Source organism: Periplaneta americana, chromosome 17, assembly GCF_040183065.1.
Source record: "Periplaneta americana isolate PAMFEO1 chromosome 17, P.americana_PAMFEO1_priV1, whole genome shotgun sequence".
NCBI classification, from domain to species: Eukaryota; Metazoa; Arthropoda; class Insecta; order Blattodea; family Blattidae; genus Periplaneta; species Periplaneta americana.
In genome coordinates, this window is record NC_091133.1 from 94482166 (window position 1) to 94503679 (window position 21514).

Sequence of the window (21514 nt, forward strand, 5' to 3'; positions counted from 1 at the left end):
AGGGAAAGAGAGGGGCAGCGAGAGAGCACTAGGGAACCTAAGTGCCTAGATAAGTTGCGCGGACAATAACAGGAATATTGGTGGCTGTGCATTTCCCCCTTCACACTCTAGTCTTGCTTTCGACTTGTTTCTACCGTCATTGAACGGTGGCCACGTCTTTCTCTTACTTACTTTAATACTGATTCTTCAATGAAACTACGGTCAAACCGTCAATGATTTTAATTGGTTTATTGTACGACACTTTATCAACTGCGATGGTTATCTAACATCTAAATGGATTCATTTCGCTGACATTGTCACCTTCATTTCAGAATACAGCGCTGAAAGTTACCCAGCATTTGCGTTTAATGGGTTGACAAATAAAATATACATTATTGTTGGTATTTCCTCCAACGTCTCCCGTTTTCCTGGAATACGAATTCCAAAATCAAACCACAAATGTTACTTTTCTCAAAACCCATCCACAACAAACCACACTTATAATACACTTTCGTGATTAAATCACTGCCTTTATTCATCTCAAAAGGACCCTATTTTAACTCCCCTTCCACCCTTCATAGTTCATGATATATCTACATATATTCCGCGTTTGTGATTTAAGCACTAGCCCGCTGGTTTTTATTCGTACGTTCCGGGCTCGATCACCGGCCACACCGTGATGGAATTTGTGGTGGAGAAGATAGACATAGTAGAGGGTTTTTCTCGGTGTACTCCCGTATCCCTCTTTCGTTCCATCAACACTAATCTTAGTTTCCTTCCCCCACATTTCATCTATCATCTGCAATAGTTAAAAATAGACTGAGGTGGTGTATGGAGGTAAAACGGTTTTTCGATGCTGACATAGGGAGATTTTGGATTCAGGGCCCTAGGGCTTATCGGGTACTTGATTAGGTATGGAACATGGCTCTTTCAGGGGTGAGTAGGATGGCCCGCCTGTCAAAATCGGATACACGAATGTCACCCAAGGCTCCTGTCGAACTTGAACAATCATTGCTTATACAGGGTGTTTCCGACTGAGTCGAAAGTTATAAGCAAAAATAATTGTGTGAAAATGGAATTGTAATTTGGCATCACATGCCCTCCTTCCCTTAACCTTTGGAACAGTCGTGGAAAGATGTTATGGGCCGGATGTCTCCTACGTGGGTACTTGTGCCGATACAATCTGTGAGCTTGTCTACTGTTCCCATTGGCTCATCCGTATTCGAAAATCATGTCTGCTTATTCCGCTCTCGTGAATTCCTCCATTTTACTAGGACTGATCGACTGGACACTGCAACTTGTACACATACACTGCTGTCTACAGACGTGCATATCAGGACCGACCATGTCCGTTACACATTATGCTTTGTGCATTGCTTTAGTGTAGTTTCCTGTCCCCATCCCTCAGACAGTGCACTGAATGGAATACTGTAAGTAGGCAACGTAAACAACGTCAGATGGATGGTATGTGTAATATGTACAGATAAATACACATAAATAAGGTGTACAAAGGAATAAAATTATTTCATTTCCACACAACTATTTTTGCTTGTAACTTTCGACTCAGTCATTTCCGGACCAGGGTTCCTTATTTCAAATTGATACATGTGCCCTTCGACATCATCCCTGAAAGTTTGTAACACCACCTCGGAAACACCCTGTATAATGTGCGCAATGAGTCATGTAAGCCTAAATGCAAGAATCCGTCCCTGATCCTGGCGTCGAAAGGCGGAGTCAAGAGCGTGTTAGATGGATGCCTACTTAACTTCGATATCGAACCCAGTAGTAGGAAGTGTGTGAGTGTGCAATAATAAAAATATTAATGAACTATAAGTGTGCTTCTGTTCCGCATTCAATACTATAAAATTTCCACTTCTCCCAAAGCCCATACTTGAACCCGATACCAAGAGAGTACTTAGGAGCGATTCTGATCCCGCGAAATATAGTGATAATCTCACAAATCAATGGCCTATCAATGCATAAAATGTATGTGCCACTTCATGGTAAATCCACACAACCGACACAAATAGCATGGTTTTAAAATTAATTGGAGGGCTTAATGAATATTGTGGATTGACACAGGCAAAAAACGAAGGAAAGTTTAGGTTATGTATCAAGATAGCAACAAACTGTGATGAACCAAACTGTAGATTATACTCGTAATAGCTGTGTCCGGCGTCCATACGAGGTGACACATATATACAGTACTTTAAAGTGTCACAAGATACCTATTATTGGAGAAAAATTCGTTCCGGCACCGGGAATAGAAACCCAAGACTTCTCAGCTGAGCGCTCTTTCCATCTGAGCTATGCCGAGACCCGATTCACGGTGCCGGCCGAACTCTCCTCCTTTGTATCATCAATGGCTTATTACCTGCATTTTATACATATAAGTCAGGTATGCAAGAGCGCATATTTAAATGACTTTTTTGGCCATTTTCAACAACAGTTTTTGAATATTTACTATTAACATTGATATATATATATAGAATAATCATGACTACATGTAGTCAACATGTAGATACCTATTACTATATTTCATAGATTGTCGTGGCTCCGTCCTGCTGAAACCAGATGTTTTCGGTGTTATGATCATGCAGTCTCGGCGCAAAGAATGTTTCAAGCATAGCAACATACTGCTCGACAATCGATGGAAGCCGTTCGCCAATTGTTTGGAAAGCGCGTCATGTCATGTAACGGCGACATTCCATAGCCTGCGAGATCCCCTGACCTCAGTGTTCCCGGTTTCTTCCTGTGGGGAAATCTTAAAAATAACGAGTACCGCACACGACCTGCAACCATCGCTCAACTAAAACAGAGCATTGAAGACGAAATCACTGGCATTCCTCGAGACACTATACACCGAGCATTCCAGAGTTCTAAACTAGGCTATCAGAATGTGTACGCCGAAATGGAACACATCTTTCCGATGTCATCTTCAAGAAGTAACATGACAAGTGACATTGTGTAATAATGGCAATATAAATGGCATATTATGTACATGCACGTCCGTCAATAAATAATGTTTGTACTGCCATTTACATTAATTCAAAATTTTACGCTTTTCTGCGCCACTTTGTACGATAAAAATATGCAAGTTCAGCTTGATATATCAACATCAGATACAAGTCATAATAAAAAGCGGACTGATCCGAAATCGAATCAATAAACAATTTCAGATGTTCGATGTGTCTTTTAGAGTCACAATGTTTTTGTATACCATGACGCTTATTAACGTTTATATCTAACTTACAGATTTTACACACTACTAATATTTTCGTCCTTGGCTGGAAAATAATCATATCCGGACTCTTTTACAAAGTTACAGATTTCATTTGCGGCATTTTAATCATCTTCACACTACCTACCTTCACTAGATCACAACTGAACTCTTAATGAAATGTTTACTTTTTAAACAAAAAATAGGCATTCTGTTTTGAAACAACCTATTAGAATGCAGCAAACAATACAAACCCGCACCCATGAACGAATGAACGACTTTAATTTTACATATGAACCTGAAAGTACAGCAGTAAAGTGAATAGCTAACGCCATCCTATATCCTGTGTTCCTTAAACCTGAAGCCTCCTCTAGGCAATGTTTTGGTGTCTCAACTTTGTTCCCTAATTATATCAACAGCAATATTATAGTTGGCCTATGGCAGTATAAATGAACAAAAAATGTATATTTCTATATATTGCACAGACTTTTTAAGTAAGTACTAATCCTCGTCATTTATATTTTTCCTACAACTATTTCATTTAAAGAGCACATAAAATCTTGTGTAAAGAGAAATCGTTTAGCTAACATTTTGATTTGTAACAATCAGACGCTACAAGTAAATGCAGGCGAACACATTGCACCGAGCTGTGGTTTAATCTGAACAAACAAACCCGTCAACTAGAGCAACATATGGCGTTGTTGTCATACCTATCGCTACCGGCATGTGATAGTGTCAAGGTGTGAACTCCCAACAAAGTGTCTCATCATTGGATGTTGCAAAATTACACAATGTACAGTAGTAACCTTCCAATCTAAGCGAATACATTACTTCCGACTCTTTGGAAGAATACAAACATCACTGCTTTTAAACATTCTTTATACGGTATTATTGGTGTACGTAGATACGTTTATACAATTTGAATCTGTCATGTCTGAAAATGTTCTCCCACAAATATTAGATCTATAATACAGTATTACAAGTCTCATAAATAAACATACTTATTGGGTGCTTTTAACGTATGGTTCGTCGTCTTCCTGAGATGCTGGAAAGGATTACTAAATTCAGTAGGGTTAAGGGGTCCGAATACCTCCTATCGTAACAGTGTTAAATTTTCTGTTTTGGTACACTCAGCTCCTAACAAATGAAGATTCAGAAGCTGGAACTTTTACAGGCTGTTGTTCAATTCTTGCTCTGTCCATTAAAACATTTAAGTAGATTTTACTCTATTGGTGTTTACCCCCTGATATTTTTTCCTCTCAAATTCATTGTTAGGCAACTGTCAGAGTCCATTAGCGGTGTCCAGTATTTCCTTGTCACTTAGAAATTTCAAAAGTCAGGGAGTATGTCTATAAAAGAGGTCAGAAACCTTAAAACAGAACGCTGTCTATGAAGAAAGGATCAGAAACACTGTTGCCAACATATCGCCCTACAATCTCACTAACTTTTCAACAAAAAGTAGCTAAATCTCTCCAAAGTTTGTTAAAAAAATCCCCAGAAATGTTGCTAAAAATTAATAAATATCACTAAATAAAAATAAAAAAAAAAAGAAGATACATATGCGGAGAAAAATATCATTTCATCGTCGTCACCCTCTTCTGCGGAGTCTGGTTGTATTGTTGACGGCTATGATGCTGAGGTGGAAGATGTGGGAACAGCTGATTGTGAATACACTGCACTTGATCCAATCATTGACACACTTTCTTGCAAATTGTAAGTGTGGAAATTTTCACCCAAGCGTTTGGCCACAATTTTTTTTGTGAAACCTAATATTTTTTAAATCTTATATATTAAAATATATTAAAAACAGCAAAAACTACAGTCTCACTTGCTTCACACGAACTGTCGGCACAAAATTCCAAAACTTAATTGCCGCAGGTCGGTTAGGAGTGGAAAATCTCCGCTTTGCGAGTAAGAACCAAGAATTAGTTGGCGCTCATGACTCGTCACGTGACAATCAAAGTTGCCGCCGTTTATGGGTGTTGGAGCAGCGGCATTGAGAGAGAGATCTAACCCGTGAGAATCATTGAATCAGCATCTTTCACCCTGATCACAAATATATGAGATCAGGGCTTTCACGTATGAATCATTAGACGACTCAGCCATGCAACCATGCCTCTTCTAAAACTAAGAAGTGCATGACTTCAGTTGAATATTTTAACTTAAAAAAAGGAAAAACTGGAAGAATACAAAAATCAGCAGAAAAGTCGCTACCGGTAATCGTATTTTACAAAATTTGTCGCCGAGACTGATTCAAAATTCCCTAGATTTAGCGAATTATCGCTAAATATGGCAACACTGATCAGAAACCTTCAAACGAATGACAAAACGCAAGCTACACCTTCAGATTAAGCGAGATTTAGATATTCCACCCATATCTACTCTAGAGCAAACTACACCGGTATTTTTATATACACATTTATTTTTTAATTAACTAAAAAATTTAGTGCGCCTAGCTGTGAGAATTCCACACAAAATCCACACAGTCAATCGTTCCACACAGTTTGGCAACACTGTTTCTTAATGAGTTCGTAGAAGACTATTCTATCTTAGAGTCTTCGTCATCGAGTTTTCTTCAGTTACAGCATGATTTATGCGGAATAATTAGATGAATAGAGAAAATACATGACTCCATCGGGAGTAGAACCCGCGACCTTCCAGTTTGGATTATAACACCTTGATCGCGACAAGTCTCTTGTGAAAGAAAGTAATATTGAATAAATGTTTACTGATTACTGATAATTATTCTAAGCTAAGTATGTAGTACGAAGCAATCTTAGATAGGTACTGTATGGTATAGGTGTTTGGTATATTCAAGAGATCCTAGTTCAGACAGTTGATTTCTTTCATTTGTGAATACCTTTCTGAAGAACAATCGTCATATTAATTTCTTTGGACATATTTTTCTACAAAACATCTCCAAATTAATATTTTGGTGAATATATTCCTAAAAAATTCATTTCACCTGTCCACCTCATCTTAGATAGTAAATTTCTCGAACATTGTGAATTTTCAAATGGGTTGGGGACAACTCGCCACAGAAAATTAGCCACAGAGGCAACTCGCCACATAATTTAAATTCGTATCAAAGACAATTCGCCACATAATTGAAATTCGTATCAAATATAATTCGCCACATAATTGAAATTTGTATCAAATTCAATTCGCCACACATTAACATTCGTGTGAAAGGCAATTGGCTATATACTAAAATTCGCTACAACTTGTAATATATGAAGGTAATACTCAAATTCGCAACATTGTATAATATATTCCTATGGTAACACAAGACAGATCCAGAAGCTGTAAACTAATTCGGAACTATGGCGGAAGAAATTCGCTTCACAAAATCAGAAAGAGGCTCTGACAAATTAATTTATCTTGGCTACATGTACACGAGACTTAGAGAAAATAAGAATGGAGTTGAAGCCAAATTTCGTGTACATAGCAATTTAAATACTTAGTGGAATTTACAATTATTAATCTCTGTATCCATTCTCACAATACAGAGCTTCTGGAAGTCATGGATTTATCTTTGTACCGCAGTGTGGCAAATTGTCTATTTGTGGCGAATTGTCTATCTGTGGCAAATTGTCTATCTGTGGCGAATTGTCCCTATTACCAATTTTCTGTGGCCAATTGTCCCAGTTACCAATTTTCTGTGGCCAATTGTCCCAGTTACCAATTTTCTGTGGCCAGTTGTCCGGAACAGTTTTCAAATAGTTCGATTATGATATAAATGCAGTCTGAGTAAAGGAATTCAGATAAATTATATTATAATGCATTCATATTCATTCCGTCGTATTGTTCTGTCATTACCGTGGTCATAATACCGAACCAAGAACAAACATTTTTGAGTTACTGAATTTTTCATTATATTCTCGAGCTAAATACGTCTCTTTCATTAGGCTTCTAACCTATTTTTGTTAAGAGTGCAGTCGCACCGTCCCTTTTGTGTCTTACAGGGCTTCTTTTTCATTTCAGGTTATTATTTTCTGCTATTGTTAAAATGCTGTCATGGGCCATGAGTGACACAAGACCTTTCTATTTTCGTCCTCTCTTTTTGTCCATTCTGCAGTCTTCTGGATGTCACAATGTTTCCTCATCTCTTAGTTTCAAACCTGTTCATTAACGTGACTCTTCTTCGTTTCCTAGAAGTTTGTTCCTTTATTTTTTATGTTTATTCTCTTCGTATTACTTAAAATTGTAAAAACTCCAATTTCTTAAAATTTAATGAATTCGCATGTGTATGTATACTTACGGAAATAAAAAGTGACCGACATCTGTAGATTCAAACAGCCTACCAATCAAAATTTCAACGATTATAATAAATGTATCATCTCATCTAACCGACTTCCCTCAAATGCAGAGCTCAGAAAAGTGACCTGTCTCTCTAGATATATCCAGTGGATAACATCACTGATATATCCAGGAATTTAAGATAGAGAGGCCAGCTTTTGGGAACATTACTTGGAAAATTTGCCTGTAACTTACTTGGAGCATACTACATAAAAAACTCTGTGTGACTTGAAATTGTGGTTTCTGGTCTCTGGCGTTTCGTCAGCCCAAGCGAGTTGTGTGGATATAAAGGGAAAAGTTGAGACGGTGTCGGGTAGAGTTCCCGGGTAGCTCAGTTGGCAGAGTGCTGGTACGTTCAACCAGAGGTCCCGGGATCGATACTCGGCCCCGGAACAATTTTTCCCTTTAAATTATTCAAATCTGCTTTACAGGAAGCTTTACCTGAAAGATTAGATTTGCATAATAAAATTATTGTTTAATACTATAAAATTTATAATCAATTTAGAATCCCCAAAGTTGTTATAACGCAAAATTCTTAGTCATCGTTGTATGAAATAAATCCTAATACATTTGTGGAACTTACTGTACTTGTAATTTATAAATATGGATACATTACAATTGTAGGTACACCGTACTTTTTTTGGAACACAGTCCTCATAATCTGTACAAATTATATAGGTGAATTTACTTTTTATTTATTACACACTGCTTTTGTGGAATAGGGCCCTGATTTTCTTTCAGTTGGGTAGAATTCTGACACTTTTATCTTTGCGCTCCGATGGCGTCAGAGCTGTGAAGAAATGTCTTACTATAACTTACAAGAAAAAGGGAACACTTAGCTTTGATTTCGGAAGAGGAGTTGAACCATTTATAAGATGAAAGCAGACTTTGTACGGAGTAAATTATTCTTAGAATTTCTCGCCTTGTCCTTATTTTATTTCATTATAGAAATATGTGATACTTCGAAATATATAATTGAAGAGTTGATATCAAAAATCGGACAAGTCCAAAATATCAATTTTTTCAGAAAACGAAAAAAAAAATTCCCTCATTTTCTCGTACAAAAAATAATCTGGCTTACTTTATATAGGTATCTCATATATCTACCAACTTTGGTAAAAAGTTTCACTGTTTTGCAAAAAAAGAAAATTATATGTACACACATTGCTTGAGAAATGTATATGAAATGATGTTTCATTCATATTATCATCTGTATCAACATACAAATTTATCTATTCATTAAAGACATCAGCTCAAAGAATTTGAGTGACCACAAGGGTCCTGAATACAATAAACAAGTACAGTACATGTACATACTTTATAAGTGTTTTATTAAATTGAAAACTTAATGTTGGAATCATTTCCTGAACAAGAAAGGTAATATTATTATGTTTATATTTCTCTCTTTCTAAATTTGTGTCCTTCAGTCTTTCATTCTAGAACAGAATTCTTCAATTCAAGTCAGGTATATCAAGCATCGAAAAATAATTATTATTCTAATAACAACCAATAAACTATGCTCAATCATAAATTATTATTATTATTATTATTATTATTATTATTATTATAACTGTGTTCACTGCTATTGTCATCTTCTGCCACCTCAACATTCTCCCCATTCTGATGACTTGCTTTTCTGGATCTGGTTCATTTTGATGATCATTCATTTGTAAAACGAAATATTTAACCAATAACACCTATAATAACAGCTAATATGGTGATGAAAGAAAATAAGGCAACACTAATGCCATCTTCATGATATTTTCTAACAAGAACCGGATACGTTTGTGACTTTGCAGAAATGCTGCATTTTCAAACATTCATTTCAATGGCACAAATCCGGTTTTTGTAGAAACTTGTCATGTTGTAGATGCCGCTTGAAATGAAGTGAACTATACTATACTCAAAATTGGAATATTTGAACTTATTCGATTTTTTGTATAAACTCTTCAATTGTTATTTATGTTATTTAATTTTTTTATTTTTATAACTGATGTCTGGAAATGCGTGTGGCATAAGTGCTATTCTACGCATGCGCAGTGTCTTCCATATTTGTCCTTCATACTCTTTCAGCACAAAAACTGTTTCGGAAGGTAGAGATAAAGTGTCAGAGCTCTACGCCATTATGTTCTCAAGACTTTTTGTATGGTAGATACTTTAGGTCTTTTACGTAGGTTCTTCTATCTTTTTTTTTCCGAGGAGTCTGACCTTTTAGTTATGTAAGTAATTTTGATCGTTTTGACATTTTGTAGATACTTTATATTTTCTTTACAGCATCCGTGGCGAAAATGTAACTCACGAGTACATTGTGGCTCGCAATGATAGTTGTGCATATCCCTTACTTCCTACCTCTCACAACCCCCACCCTCTCACTCACTGAAGTCAAACTCTGTTCCATTTGTATTTGTCTCTGACCTGCGAGTGGCGTATCGTCGCAATGTCTCTCTCGAAACCATGTACCTCTACAAAAACGAAAGTTTCAAGTAGGATGGGAGGACGCATTTTTTTGCTGACAATATGGTGATAATATTAAATGTACCATTTGTTCACAAGTATTACGAGGAAAACGGTTGTATAAGATAAAACGGCATTATAAGTTACTACATGTTACTGATGAAACATTAAAAAGTTAATTGTTATTATTATTATTATTATTATTATTATTATTATTATTATTATTATTATTATTATCATTATCATTATCATTATTATTGTTGTTATTATTATTATTGTTGTTATTATTATTATTATTATTATTATCATCTCTGTACGTAGATCCTTTTTCAGCAGATGTACGAATAATGCGGTTAGATCTTCAACTTAAACTCACAGATTTACAATGTGATGTTAAATGAAAGCTAGATATAAGGACTTGACAAATGTTCAATCTTTAAAATCTTTCCCAAAAATAAATATCCAAAGCTTCGTTCTTTCGCTTGCTCTGTTGAAGCCATGTTCTCTACAACTTACGTTTGTGTAAAATTATTTTCAACAATGAAAATAATAAAAACCAAATTTGGATCACGACTGACAGACAAATACCTTCGTGATCAACTACGACTGGCAGTAATTGACATAATTCCTGATTTTGAAACTTTATCGCATAGACATTCTGAAGACAGTTAATTTTAGGTTGTGATATTGTTCATTTCTTTCTTCGTTACACGTACTAAACATTAGTTTGTAGCCTTGCACTGTATAAAATTTTATTCAAGTTCTAGACTTAAGGAAAATGAAAATCCGTTAATACGTCAGACAGTTGCTTGACTTCCCCTTCGAGTTCCGCCTCCCTCCATAGGTGCTATGCACTTCGCAGGTTACACAGTGGCTCGGCGTACGATCGCATTTTCGCCACGGCTGCTTTACAAGTTCCATTTATTTACCCATGTTCCTCGTTTTCTTCTTCATTTATGGATCAAGTTTCTGACCCTTACAATTTTAAGAAGAAAAAGAAATAAAGAGAGAAACAGGAGAGGTAGATGGAAAAATGAAAGGGAGAAAATAGACAGAAAATTAATCCGTGTTTTCCAGCGTGTTTCCAGCTTTTTCTAGTGTTTTCGTATAATTCTCTATGGCTCTGTTCAAATTATGTTCAATATCACGTCAAACGTGTGATACGGGAGTAGGCCTACATATGAACACACAAATAACAGAATAGTAACACAAACATCAAAATGTAATCAACGTTGGGAAGGGTATATGGGATGAAATATTGAGCAATATCTAAGTTCAAACATAGAAGAGGAAGGGGCGGAGATCATCTGGATACATTAAATATAGCGTAACCTAGTGACATAGACAATCTAGGACACAATCTACGCATGGACTGAAATTAAACGGACGCAGCTGCAATACAATAAACGTCGATGCATATATTATCCAGTGTGCAGTGCATTGCAATGATGGACAGGCCTTGAACCAAACTGTCAGTGAGGCGGATCTAATATGTATGGTTCAGAGTTCGTTGCAATATTGGATAGTACTGTAGTTTAAACGGTGGCACAATTTTCGTTTGCATAGGATGTTTCAGAACGTGTGTGGGAACAGGGGCGACGTAAGGTGCAAGATTTGAATATTTTTCTATCCATAATAGTTTTTCCTTCTCTAATATTTCAATATCGGAGTAACAAAATCTACATTGACATAAGACGTAGTCCTCTTACTCTCCTTCAATATAAGCCCTGTGCCTGGTGATATGGCATGTTCGAAATAAACAATGCTATCAATAATTATAGAGAGACCTACCACCTATAGCCGTGTCGCTGTTATTTCCGGCTGACTCCTCCTCTTTGCTTACGTCTTAGGAAGTGAAAGCTCTATAAAGTCTACGTTCGCCATTTTTGTTCTTTCGTTGCCGAGCTACCAGACGAGGAATCTACTTGCCGCACCGTTAAACATTATCGTGTCGTAGCTCCTATGATAATAAAACAAACACTGTAATTGAACAAATATTGAGCGGCAAATAACGTCCTCGTGTGTTTTCTGCGAACGCGAACGAAAGAGCCAAAATGGCGGGCGATTATATTAAGTATTTATCGAGCCTTAGGAAGTGCATTACGTCATCGGCAGCGAATGAAAAGACGCATACGTTTAAATTTAGCCGACCTGCAACGTGATTGGCTGCCGGAAATAAGAGCGACGGGGCTATAGTACCGATCTTGTAATAAAATGAAACCAAGACAATATGAAATTTAACTTGTTGTGAAACATATTGAAAAGGTTGTGTTGACAGTTCTGCAGTGCAAATGTTAAATATTGTGCACTGTCTATTTTAAACTAATTTTAAGAGCGGTTAATTTTAGTTCTGACTTTATTGCGAAACTTTCGTTTAACTTTTTTGTTGGCCTACATTTGATAGTTGATATTTTTAATAATAATAATAATAATAATAATAATAATAATAATAATAATAATAATAATATAGAACATTTAAAATACCGATAATGTGAATTGTAAACAACACTGTGCGGAATACACTGCAGGTATGGATTCAGGACCTAAGAGTAATTTAAAAAATGTCGCGAGAATCGGATTATTGCATACCATGTATGTGAAAATATCAAACAGTAAAACACCTTATTCTTTCGAAAACATTCTATTGCATTGAATTTCCATAACATTTTCAGTTTTCGGTAAAGCAGACATAATATATTTATGATAACTAAATATCATACATGGCGGCCGGCTAGCTTAGTTGGTAGAACAATTTGCTACGGACTGGAAGGTCCGGGGTTCGATCTCAAGTGGTGATGTGATTTTATCGTTGCCAAGCTTCCAGAACGACCCCGAGGTTCACTTAGCCTCCTATCAAATTGAATACCGGGTCTTTCCCGGGGGTAAAAAGCGATCGAAGCGTGGTGCTGACTACATCACCTCACTCTATTGGCGAGGTCAAGAAAGCATGGGCCTCTACCTTCATACTTTTCAAGTGTCTTCATGGCATGTGAAGGGACTACCTTTACCTTTTAAGTAAGATACATAAATCTAATCGTTTTCGGAACAGAATATCTATTCTTCCAGAGTAATTTATATTGCCATAAATCAAAATTGTGTATTAAGTACTCTATTATGAACTTTGTAAGGTACATAAAAATTCTCCATATTTTTTTTATGTACGGATAGTAATATGTTCAGTTTGCTTCGTTCTGAATTTTCAAACTAATCTTTTTAAGCTTAAAGAAATGATATTTCCGTCTATGGCTTATCTATTTGAAAATATTTACTTTAATTTGATTTTTTTACAAACGTTTCCTCTCTACTTCGAGAATCTTGAGGTCTTATAATTACAACACAATGTAAGTTAATAATTTAATTAAAGACACGAAAATAATTGCATATGTGTTAGGCATTTTTTACATGACATACAGTTGAAGTTTGAAAAAGTAGTCAAAGTTACAATAGATAACAATTGAAGTTAAAATATACCAATCTAAAATTGTGCAAGTTAAAAAGAAGATTAAAATAACACGCTCTAATTTAAAACTCATAGTATATATTATAAAACATCATTAACAGAATTTGGAGTAATTTGAAGAATCCTTTGATTTTTCACAGCAACATGAAGGTCTAAAATGCAGGTTTCGCAAAATTTAAAAATTTGAGTTTTTTTTTTTTTCATTTTGAATTGGGCCATCGATATATCTCGTATTAAGCAATGACATTTTCAGATCCAGAATTAAAAAATTTATATGACAAACTTCCTTGTATTTATATTATGTACGATGTATTGTAAAACAAGTTTATTTATATCCTAAGTATATTTTTACTATCTTATCTTGATTACTATATCAACATGACCTGTACTAATTATACTACTAATAATAATTTAATATTAATCCACCAATCTCAATATCGTCTCTTTTTTCACTCAGTTATTACTAGTATTATCATTTACTAATTTCATTATCATTTTTATGTGACCTTTTTTCTTAAGTATTTTGTCTATAAAGTATGTATATCTATGTAATGGAACTGTCCCCGAACACGAGCTTTGCTCTTTCGGGGTATTTTAATGTAACGTTTTTTATGTATATGTTATTAATAAATAAATCTAAATCTAAAATCTATATATATATATATATATATATATATATATATATATATATATATATATATATAAAACTTGTGGCGGCCGGGTAGCTCAGTTGGTAGAGCAGCTGGCTACGGACTGGAAGGTCCGGGGTTCGATCCCAGGTGGTGACAGGATTTTTTCTCGTTGCCAAACTTTCAGAACGGCCCCGAGGTTCACTCAGCCTCCTATAAAATTGAGTACCGGGTCTTTCCCGGTGGTAAAAGGCGGTCACCACCTCATTCTAGTGCTTGCCGAGGTCATGGAAAGCATGGGGCTCTACCTCCATGTCCCTCAAGTGCCTTCATGGATACCTTTACCTTTTACCTTTATATATATATATAACTTCTTTTCCGAATTTTAAATTAGATTTCAAATAACCTTGCCAACCTTACATTACAAAGAACATAGGTTATCCTTATTTTACAACCTGATTAGTGGTTACATGTATCGGAGTATAAAAAGAAATACCGTCTACCATGATGTTTAAATAATTTTTGGTAGTCTCCTCTATTATATTCCACAGTTTATTTCTTACAATTTTATCAAACGCCATTGCATAACCTACATATATAATACGTATAATATGTGAGTTTCCAGATTAAACTCTCTCTCCCATTGTCTGTTTAATATTTCATAAAGAGTCTACGCATGAGCGTCCTTTTATAAATGTAAGTTGTTCTTCTCACAATAGAACTTCGCTTTTTATATTTATTCATCTGGTAATTATTTTTCTTAGCTTTTATAGTCACTATTATTCATTCCTGTAGTAATGGCATGCCTGTAATGAAATAGTTAATGTAATGAAAGAGGTGCAGGCAAACTCGTGCTTGTTATTGGCATACGTTTTGAGAAGAACGGAAGTGTCTGCTAGTGTCTGCTTCCGCAGCGAGAGGGAATTATTGCCAAACTACGAGATTTCAAACTTTCTGAGTGCTCGGATTGCTGTCAACTTTTAGGTATCTGTCAAGTTGAACTGTCTTCAATATTTCGAAGAAGAAGAAGAAGAAGAAGAAGAAAGCTCGTTTTTTCACGTCAAACACGTACAACTGCCCATTTACGATGCTGTCCAAAATGAACTGCGAGACAAATCATACGTAACTTAGAAAAGACTGGATTTCTCCTTGCCCTCGCTGTCTGTTTCACTGCCTCAAAGTAAAAGAATTAGTCTGACCTTTTGTGGCACATAGCACCTTATGGAAAGTAATATTGTAATAGTTACTTATGCAACAAGTGAATAATCTTGATTATTATGGCACGAGTGAATGTTGTCGCACGAACGATAGTGAGTGCGACAATTTTCACGAGTGACATAATACATTTATCCACGAGTTGGATAGGCTCTACAACACTACAACACTTTATGGCATCTTAGCATTCTAAATTGTAGGAAAGAAATTATGAACGAAATTCAATTCGGGATCCATAGCTGACAAATTGTCTTCATATGTTCGTATCGATTTGTTGCGCCTGGCCTTGGCATTGAGTAAAGAGAAATGGATGACCTTGCAGGTTATGTTACAAGTGTTCATTTATTTTGTTAATATAGTTTCTCTGAAACATAGATCTGTTTTATGTGATATTACAAAAGTGATACAAAATTGTTAAAGATTGGAAATAAATTATACGTTACCTTCTGCCCTGCATTTCATTTCTTGTTTCATCGCGCGTAGAAGCGATAACCAAGATAACAAGTGTTCCGGTATTACGTCATAGCAAATACGTCATTGCTTTTATCGGCACGCGTGCTATAATAAGCCAATTACGCACGATTTTGGATATAGTAACAACTTGTTTATAATGCTAGGATGACATAAAATAGCTTTCTGACGACAGTAACTAATTATTAGTATATTATGCAACGAGTCTAAAATGGTAGTAATTAAGACGCGAGTATGTTTATGGAACGAGTGTAAGCGAGCGTCTTAATGTCCATTATAGGCAAGATGCATACGACTGTTTTTGTTCGACCATAATTAAATGTCTAAGTTTTGAGTTTTTACAAATATCTTACCTTGATACGTTAGTGATAATGAAATGGTGAACATGCGTTTATTTTCAGCGTGTTCTCGACTATTGCAACAGATGGCAGGCGTGTACGCTGTATTTATTGATTTTTTGCAGGACTAGGTGTGGAAATTTTAACCTCAAAGCAACATACATTGAAACACAGGAAATGAACTAAATTTATTAGAATATTAAAATTAACATGAATCGAATTTGTTTTACTATAAATACATGTTCTTGATTGTACAGTTTGTGAAATTTATCTGCGGCATGGCTCCCACTGGAATTTTTCAAGTTGAGTTAATGTTTGATCAATGTCACTTTCAAAACTCGCGCCTGCTATTTTGGATTGATGCTCTCAAGGCTTGCGGAATGTTGCGCGTACGATATTAATCAATATTATGGGAATTTAGCTAGCCTAAATCTAAATTTAGCCTATACATTCTCACCACATATTTTAAATTTTAATTAATAAGAACTCGGCAAATCTACTCCTAAATATAACCTACATATTCTTTAACTTTCTGTTTGAACTGCGATAATTTTGATATTGTTTTTTATTTTTAAAGTTAAAAGTTGTAATATTATGAGCTAGTATATAATACTGAGCTAATGTCATATTTAGTTGAATTTGATATTACCAGTTTTATATTATTTTTTGCCTATTACAGTTATTATGAATTTCAGTTAAGTTGGAGTTTCAAATTTAAGTGGGTAATTAATATTAAAGCGATGTACCGCAGTACATATGATATTTCCATGCAGGAATTTTGTGTTATCATATGATTAAGGATCGTTGGAGCGGAGAAAAATTCTCTCCGACACCGGGATTCGAACCCGGGTTTTCAGCTCTACGTGCTGACGCTCTGTCCGATTCCGGTTTGAATCCTCTCAGTTTAAACTCCACCTTTTAGTTTTCCTTTATTATCCTTCAGAATTCCAGCATGGAAATATCTTATGTACTTCGGTACATCGCTTTAATATGATATGCGTATATAATCACTTAGTCATTTAAGATGGCGCTCATTCCGTAGGATCCCGGCCACTTAGTAACTCGTAATGAGTGTACCTCTGCACATAGTATGTTGGACATTGTGCCACTGTCACACATCTGTGGCACAGTGCATGAGAGTTGGCCACTAAAGGGAATATAAAAGGTGGAGCTTAAACTGAGAGGATTCAATCCGGCATCGGAATTGGAATCCGGTGTGACTTAGTGGATAGAGCGTCAGCACGTAGAGCTGAAAACCCGGGTTCGAATCCCGGTGCCGGAAAGAATTTTTCTCCGCTTCACCGATCCTTCATTAAGTGGGTAAGATGATTTAGGCCTGTAATTTTATAAATGAAAATTATTAAAGACGTTTTTACTAACATTTTAACAGAAGGAATAAAGAAATAACATTATATTGTACTGATGGGTGGTTTGATAACATGGTTCATGAAGGTCCTTTTCCTCTTCCCGATCAGCTTCAGCATTTTTCTTTTTTCACCTAACATTGTAATTCCTAAACGACGCGTCGGAGAAAATAGGTTGTCTGACAACAAATGGTCCTGCACCCCACAGAGTTGATGTAGATATCCTGAGTCACCCTGTATCTGCCCATTTACAGCTGCCTCAGACGCTGTCCCTTAAGCCTCGTTCACACTTTTCAAGTAACTTGAATTCAAGTCACGTGATTTCAAGTAACCTGAATTCAAGTCGCAGTTTAGACATATTCAAGTTATTTTGTTTTCAAGTAGGATAAAATGGCGTCGATGGAAGTTGTGCAATTAGGAATTTCTGCAGTAGCAAGCCTCCGTGCCAGGGAAATGATAAATATATTGAAGAAATGGAAGACGCGTTGTTCGTATGGGTTAGGAATTAGATTAGTAAGAGAAATACACGACCATTGACCATTACAAATAGAATAAGTGAAATCTTCAAGCAGATTTAATAATTCTTATCGCAAATGTAATAAAATATAAGCAGGTCTGATTTACCATAATTGAAAATGATTATCTTGAAGCTGTTAAAGTTCCCAAAAAAAATCTATCAACCATATTGAACCATGCCAGTTTCGTCGATAAATGTTATCCCTTCAAGCAACACTCTTCTCTTTTCAATCCCTCTTATCTCCCTCACTTCTTCTCTATCTACAGTTTAATGGTTTTAATTCTTTTTCATAGGCTATCTCATTTGTGTCTTCGTTAAAATCTCTGCTGTTCAGTGCTTCAATGAACTCTTCCTTCCTTGGCAGCTTCCTTTACATATCTGTTACGAAACTTTGCAGTTTCTATAATCCACAGGTTTTCATGAGTTTTATACTTCAGAAACCCAAATATTTGGTCATTATTTCACTTACTACTGTTTCCTATTATTTTTGCGTTCTCAGTAGAACAAAAAACAATCAGTTGTTAATTTAACGCTCTTAAAATAGCTGCTAATTTAAATTCCCGCTCTTTTCTCCTTGAATTCAAGTTATCAAGTGACGTTCACACTTTTCAAGTGTCCTTTCAAGTCAAGCCATTAATTGATTTCAAGTCAACTTAATAAGAAAGAAGTGCGCACAAACGTGCAATTTAGTTTGGTATGAGTTACTTCTCTTTACTATATTCCACCAGTGACTTCGTTCTATTCACACATTTACTAAAATGATATTTTGGACACACTTCGTTGCACAGTTTGCACACGCATTCGGGGGAAGGTTCGTGGTACTCTGATCTTCTGCACAGTTTGTGGTGAAAACCGTGAACTGCTAGCCTTGTTATGGCGCTTCGTAACTTGTTGTTCGGCCCAGTCCAGTTGCGGTTGATCATCGCGTCCGTTCCATAGAATTCACTTTCTATTTCCGCCTTCCTCTCTTGCATGACCGTGCGTAGTCGAAGTTCTGCTGCGGTAGATGGCAGCATGAGTCTGCTTCGTAGTTCCTCTATCAGGAAGGGTTCTCGCGCGAGTTCGTACGCCATTCTGGAGGGTGCATATTTTGAGATTCCCAGTGCTGCTTTTAAGAACCTTGCTTTGACGTTCTCCATGGTCTTGAGGTCATTGTAGTTTAGCCGGGTCCATGTGATGTCCAGTCCATATGACAGTATAGGGAGTATCTTGGCATAGAAAAGCTGCATGGCTGTTGAGAGTGCTAGTTGGGTAATGTCTGTTATGTCGTGGATAGCTATTACTGCGGCCGTTGCTCGTTCGACTTGAAACATAGTTCACACTTTTCAAGATCGTCTTTCAAGTGACTTGAATTCAAGTTACTTGAAAAGTGTGAACGAGGCTTTAGCCTCAAGCTAAGCTTGCCTATCACGGTCGTCTCGCTTATTAATTTGTTGTGTGGTTTTTCAGGAACGCCGTTCTGGTGCCTGTTGGACATCGTGCCCATCAAGAACGAGAAGAGGGAGGTGGTGCTGTTCCTCGCATCTCACAAAGACATCACGCACACTAAGATGGCGGAGTTGCAGATATGTGAGTTGTATGATAGTGGTGAGTTGCGGCAGTGGGCCGCACCTTCAGCTCTTCTCCGTGTTGTCTGATGAGCATCTTGCTGCACGGAGTGTGTTCCCACCCGACTCTACTGCCGCAATACTCTTTCTTAATGTTGTAACATGCATTACTTCGATCCTTACCTTACGCCAGTGGTTTCCAAACTGTGGGCCGCGGACGCACCAGTGTTTTGAAAGAAGTTCGCCGGACGACGGTTTTTTTTTCCAACGATATTTTAACTAAGCTTAACTTTGTCGCGTTCTGTAATTTTTAATAAGTTTACTAGAATGTGTCTTTTTATCTCAAATTTTTGAAACATAGTGTTTAACAGGAATGAGTTCGCCTGAGAGACTTCTCTTGGTTTGCAAGTCTTACTACTACTGTTACTATTACTACTACTGTTACTATTACTACTACTGTTACTATTACTACTACTGTTACTACTATTACTACTACTGTTACTATTACTACTACTATTACTATTACTACTACTGTTACTATTACTACTACTACTGTTACTATTACTACTACTACTGTTACTATTACTACTACTGTTACTATTACTACTACTACTGTTACTATTACTACTACTGTTACTATTACTACTACTGTTACTATTACTACTACTGTTACTATTACTACTACTACTGTTACTATTACTACTACTGTTACTATTACTACTACTACTGTTACTATTACTACTACTGTTACTATTACTACTACTGTTACTATTACTACTACTACTGTTACTATTACTACTACTGTTACTATTACTACTACTACTGTTACTATTACTACTACTGTTACTATTACTACTACTACTGTTACTATTACTACTACTGTTACTATTACTACTACTACTGTTACTATTACTACTACTGTTACTATTACTACTATTGTTACTATTACTACTACTGTTACTATTACTACTACTATTACTATTACTACTACTGTTACTATTACTACTACTACTGTTACTATTACTACTACTACTGTTACTATTACTACTACTGTTACTATTACTACTACTGTTACTATTACTACTACAGTCACTATTACTACTATTGTTTATATTACTACTACTGTTACTATTACTACTACTACTCTGTTACTATTACTACTACTACTACTGTTACTACTACTATTACTGTTACTATTACTACTGTTACTGCTACTACTATTACTAGTACTACTATGACTACTACTAATATTACTATTACTGTTACTATTACTACTGTTACTGCTACTACTATTACTATTACTACTATGACTACTACTAATATTACTATTACTATTACTACTACTACCTATTACTACTACTATTACTACTATTATTATTATTATTCTTACTATTACTACTTCTACTACTACTATTACTACCTATTATTACTGCTACTAAAACTATTACTACTATTACTATTACTACCTATTACTACTACTATTACTGCTACTACTACTATTACTATTACTACTACCTATTACTACTACTATTACTATTACCACTACTATTACTATTACTACTAATATTACTGCTACTACTACTATTACTAATACCTATTACTACTACTATTACTATTACTACTACTACTACTACTACTACTACTACTACTACTATTACTATTACTACTACTATCACCAATACTATTACTACTACTAGTAATATTGTGCGTTTTACGAATAGATAGGGTCGCCTCGCCGGATTTTTAAACCATTAGCAGGTTAGTTTTGTAGTAGGGCGAGAGGACTACAGAACGTTTCAAAAGAAACTTCATAATCCTGATAGAACACTCGCGTATGTATCATGTACTGTATTGCGTTATCCATCAAAACCACAGAATTAGGTGGAATATCAGGTAAAAACTACTTCTGAAACCATTTTTTTAAACAGTCGCTCTCGATTTCTTCGTGATAATCCTTAGTTGAACGCTATTTGAACACCAGTAACCCATTTTTTTTTACAAAAGCCTGTTCACGAGCGGCA

The 21514-nt window shown here is 35.8% G+C and overlaps 1 protein-coding gene across 3 annotated transcripts in view; it reads left to right on the top strand.

Moving 5' to 3' along the window:
- Elk (Eag-like K[+] channel) overlaps positions 1-21514 on the top strand; it is a 778027-nt gene that overhangs the window by 558276 nt on the left and 198237 nt on the right. For 2 of the 3 annotated variants that reach the window (XM_069817143.1, XM_069817142.1), the window contains exon 5: positions 19396-19533. In XM_069817143.1, coding sequence (XP_069673244.1) covers positions 19396-19533 — 138 coding nt within the window. The remainder of the gene's footprint in view (positions 1-19395; positions 19534-21514) is intronic. The other variant, XM_069817144.1, reaches the window with a different exon arrangement.